The sequence below is a fragment of the Pteropus vampyrus genome, unplaced genomic scaffold, assembly GCF_000151845.1.
Source record: "Pteropus vampyrus isolate Shadow unplaced genomic scaffold, Pvam_2.0 Scaffold432, whole genome shotgun sequence".
NCBI lineage: Eukaryota > Metazoa > Chordata > Mammalia > Chiroptera > Pteropodidae > Pteropus > Pteropus vampyrus.
In genome coordinates, this window is record NW_011889213.1 from 1321315 (window position 1) to 1325489 (window position 4175).

At 46.6% G+C, this 4175-nt stretch overlaps 1 protein-coding gene across 1 annotated transcript; it reads left to right on the forward strand.

Moving 5' to 3' along the window:
- Positions 1-2015: 2015 nt before the first annotated feature.
- Positions 2016-2369, forward strand: LOC105306332 (keratin-associated protein 17-1). The gene has a single exon (XM_011381275.1). The coding sequence runs from the start codon at positions 2016-2018 to the stop codon at positions 2367-2369; it is 354 nt and encodes a 117-aa protein (XP_011379577.1).
- Positions 2370-4175: the final 1806 nt, after the last annotated feature.

Consider the following 4175-nt stretch of genomic DNA (forward strand, 5'->3'; position numbering starts at 1 on the left):
TTTGCAGCTTGATCATGCGGATGCATTACCTATTATTAAAAATGAATGAAAAGAATGTGTCTGTCGTGAATGTTGCTCTATTATACTTACCCAGAGGTGTCCATCTGTGGACATGGAGTGGTGGGAGTAACACTGGACCAGGAAACAGAAATTCATGGTCCAGTCTCTCTCTCGGTCCTTTTATTACCTTCTGTATTAAAAATAAAAATAAAAAAAAAGTGTTTACTATATCTGCTAGGTGGAAAATCAGAGGAAGGAAGGAGCAATTGGGGGGATTGTTTTATAAACTATATAAATGTCTAACCAATGTATTGTATACTTGAAACTAATTAAAACAAACAAACAAACAAACAAATTCTTTTAAACAGTGCTTGCAGGTAATGGTCAGGGCAGCATTAAATTATATCAGTGTTTCCTAACCTATTTGATAACCGAGTCATCTGGGAAACTTTCAGATATATAGCTTCTCAAGCTCCCATGAGCACATATTCTGATTGAACAGGACTAGGGTGCAGGTTGGGGGTCTGTATTTTTCAAAAGCTCCCATTCTAAACAATTCCGACGTAAAAGCCGGTTTCGAAACTCTGGATCCCAAGATTCTTTGGGGTTACTCCCAGTCCTACAATTTCACATTCTGTGAAGTACTGAGCATCATATCAGATACACGTAACCCAATCTTTCTCCCAGTTCCATTCCCCTCACCACCCAGTTCTCCGTCCTTCTAGCCCCATCCAAGAGGCTGCTTTGCCTCCAGGGCCATCTAAAAAGGAAAGGGAAACTGAAAAGGATGGACTATGTCCCTTGATCCAGACCTCTGCTCCCACTGCCACCTTCCATCCCCACCGCCCTCTCTGGGTGCTGCCCTTCAGAGGGCTGAGCTTGTAGGCTCCAAAGCTGCCATTATCATTCCAGGAAGATGACAAGGTACTAAAGCCCCAAATGGAGACAGGAAATGTGACCTATCTCAGAATTTTCACAGAGACCGAATCCTCTGTGGAGTCTTGTCTTCTTTCAAAGGCATTTTATTCCTCGATGATTCTCTGGATATTTTGTCTGCTTATCCCTCATTCTGCCAGGTGGTCTTTAAAAAAGTGTACAATATTCCCACTTTGATGCAGTGTTTTGGATGTTCAATAATCTCCCTCCCTCTCTCCTTCCCTCCTTCCTTTCCATGCTTCCTTCCTTCCTTTCTCTTCTCCATCTGCTCCTCCTCCTCCTCTATCAAGGAAAGGCCTGGGACTAGCATGTTGCACGTCTGACCACTGCTCTCCCAGCCCATTTACGGAGAGGGGTGGGTATTCAGTTCACCGCACAGCGGAGAGAAATGTGGTTCCCTGCCTCTTGAAGTTTTATGATGAGTCCCTCTCCACTTCACAGGGCAGTTATTACTCATGATTGATGCTCACCGACCAAGCCCAAACAAACATGTGGCACACTCCACATACCACACACACACAAATATTTGCCTTGCTCACATGGGCCGGGATGAGATGCCATTTCCACCGGAGAGGAGCCACATGACCAGACTTCCTACAGCAGCCTCCACCTTGGGCAGAAGGCATAGGGCATCCGGCCTTTATCATTCTGATTTTCCAGGACTAGCATCCATGACAAAAGGGGTCAGCTGCTCACTGGCCATCAGAGAAGACGTGGAAGAGGAGCCAGAGCCAGAAGCTGTGGAGGGCTTCTCCTTCTCTCCCACCTGGGCTAATGATGGTTGGCCATGTTTGGCCATGATGACAGGCCTTTCCGAAGATGTATTTTTACCCTCTGGACAAATAGCGTTGGGACGAGTGGGGCTTTTTTATGGGTTGAGGTACTCGGGGCTAGAAAATAAACAGGCAGCTAATGAGACGTTCTTATGGAACTGGCACAAATAATAACAAAGAAAGCACCTGTGCCTTGTGCCAACACCCTCCAGGGAGGATATATAAAAGCCGATGTCCAGCTTGGTCACTGTCAGACTTGGGGAACTCCGGCCGTGCTCCTGATCTGCGACCTGACCAGCCGGGATCATGGGGTGCTGCCCAGGGGACTGCTTCACCTGCTGCGGCCAAGAGCAAGACTGCTGTGAAGAGTGTTGCTGCCAGCCCTCCTGCTGCGGCTGCTGCGGGCCCTGCTGCGGGTCTTGCTGCGGCTGCGGTGGCTCGGGCTGCGGTGGCTCGGGCTGCGGTGGCTCGGGCTGCGGAGGCTGCGGGGGCGGCTGCTGCGGGTCTTCCTGCTGCGGATCTGGCTGCGGGGGCGGCGGCTGCGGATCTGGCTGCGGGGGCGGCTGCTGCGGGAGCTGCTGCGGATCCAGCTGCTGTGGCCCCTCTGGGTGCTGCGGCCCCGTCTGCTGCCAGCCCACGCCTGTCTGCGACACGAAATGAAGACTTTTTCCCCTTCCACTGAAGCAGTCCTAGGGAAAGCCCCCATCTGCTCCAGGTGGAGACCCCTCGTCTCCAGGTCATTCTACATCCCCTCAAACAGTGTCCTGCCTCCCGTGTTATTTGTAGAGGAGGCTGATTCTTCCAACGCCTGCCCTGGTGTTTCACAGTCCTGAGAACAAGAGCCATATACTGGTGGGGAATTAAAGTTCAGTGTACCCAAAGTGATCCTGGAAGCTCAAAGGGTGAATCCCCATGGCTTGATTTTCATGAAGTTAAATGTCTTGTCACTCTAAGACATCCTCTTATTCAGGGTGTCTTTGGGACTGACCCCTCTTCGTCAGCTTTTTGCTGCTTTTGAGATACAAAAATTACTTTCTTAACGTGTGAATAAATTCGAGCGTGCTGGCATAACCAAATTAGTTCTTCGGCCTCTTCCTTCGCCCCCTGTTGGGCAGTGGGCCAGGAAATTTTACTCTGGCATCCACATAGAGGTTTTGAAATATAGTTTATGGATCAGCTGCATCAGAATCACCCCGGGGGAGTTAAAATGGGAATTCTGGAGTCTTCCCTGAGACATGCAGAATCAGAATCCACATGCAATTTGTGTTTCTAACAAGAACCCCAGATAATTCTCACGCACTGAAGTGTGGGAACTATGATGCACTTGGGGAGGCTTTTAAAAATACAGATTCTAGAGCTTTGCTGCTAGAGATTTTCTCCATTAGGTCTAGGGTAGGGGTCCCAGCTCCTGGGTGAATGCCAACGCTGACCAAGTTTAACCTTGACCAAGGGACATGGCTTCCTTCGGCAGTATAGTTCTCCTAGAACGATTCTGCTGGAGGGCTTCAGGTGTGGTCAGAACTTCCTGGCAAAATCAGAGGCGATGGCTTTGGTACAACAAACTTAGTTCTGAGTGGGAGGGACTCCCGTAGCAAAACTATGAGAACACGCAGGTTCAAAGGTTGTTCTGGGGAGCCCAAGCCCTTCCTCCAGCCTCATGCTTTGGTGAAGTCCCGTTTTTCTGAGTTAGGGTTTTTTGTTGTTTGTTTTTGTCCTGGAATCAGCTGTATTTCTTCAGCCTGAGGCCCAGGGATGAGAGGGGTGATTGTCCATCTGCTAGGTGGGGCCTGACCCAGGCGTGTATGGATCCAGCTGAAAGGTTAAAATTCAAGAGATGGTTGATTCAACCTCTTGCTGAATGTGACTTTGAGCTACATGTGGGATAAAACTAATTCTACTCTTGCCCTGGGAGAAGAATATTTATTTTTATTCCTACAAAGCAATGTTTTATTCAACAAACAAAAATATTTTTTCTGATTACAAGCATAGCAATGACCCTTAAAAATATGAAAAAAAAAACAAACCAGAAAAATGTAGAGAAGAAATAAGAACCACCTGAATTTTCAGCACTCGGGGTTTATTACTGACATATATCTTTCCAGACTCCTTACTAAGCATATTTACAAATAAAATTGGGATTATGCTGCTTTTACTATTTTGCCTTTAAAATTTTTGTTTCATTTTGTATAAGCTAACTTTATTGGGATGTAATTTACATATAATAAAGTACTCCCATTTTAGTGTACAGTTTGATAAGATTTGACAATCGTATATATTTAAGTAACCACTACTGCACTCAAGATACAGAACTTTTCATCATCCCTCAGATTCTCCTGTGCCTTTTGCAGACAATCCTGCCACCCAACCCCAGTCTCAGACAACCATTGATTTGCTTTATGTCACTATAAATTTCACTATTTCTAAAATTTCATATAAATGAAATCATACAGTATGTACTTTTAAAAC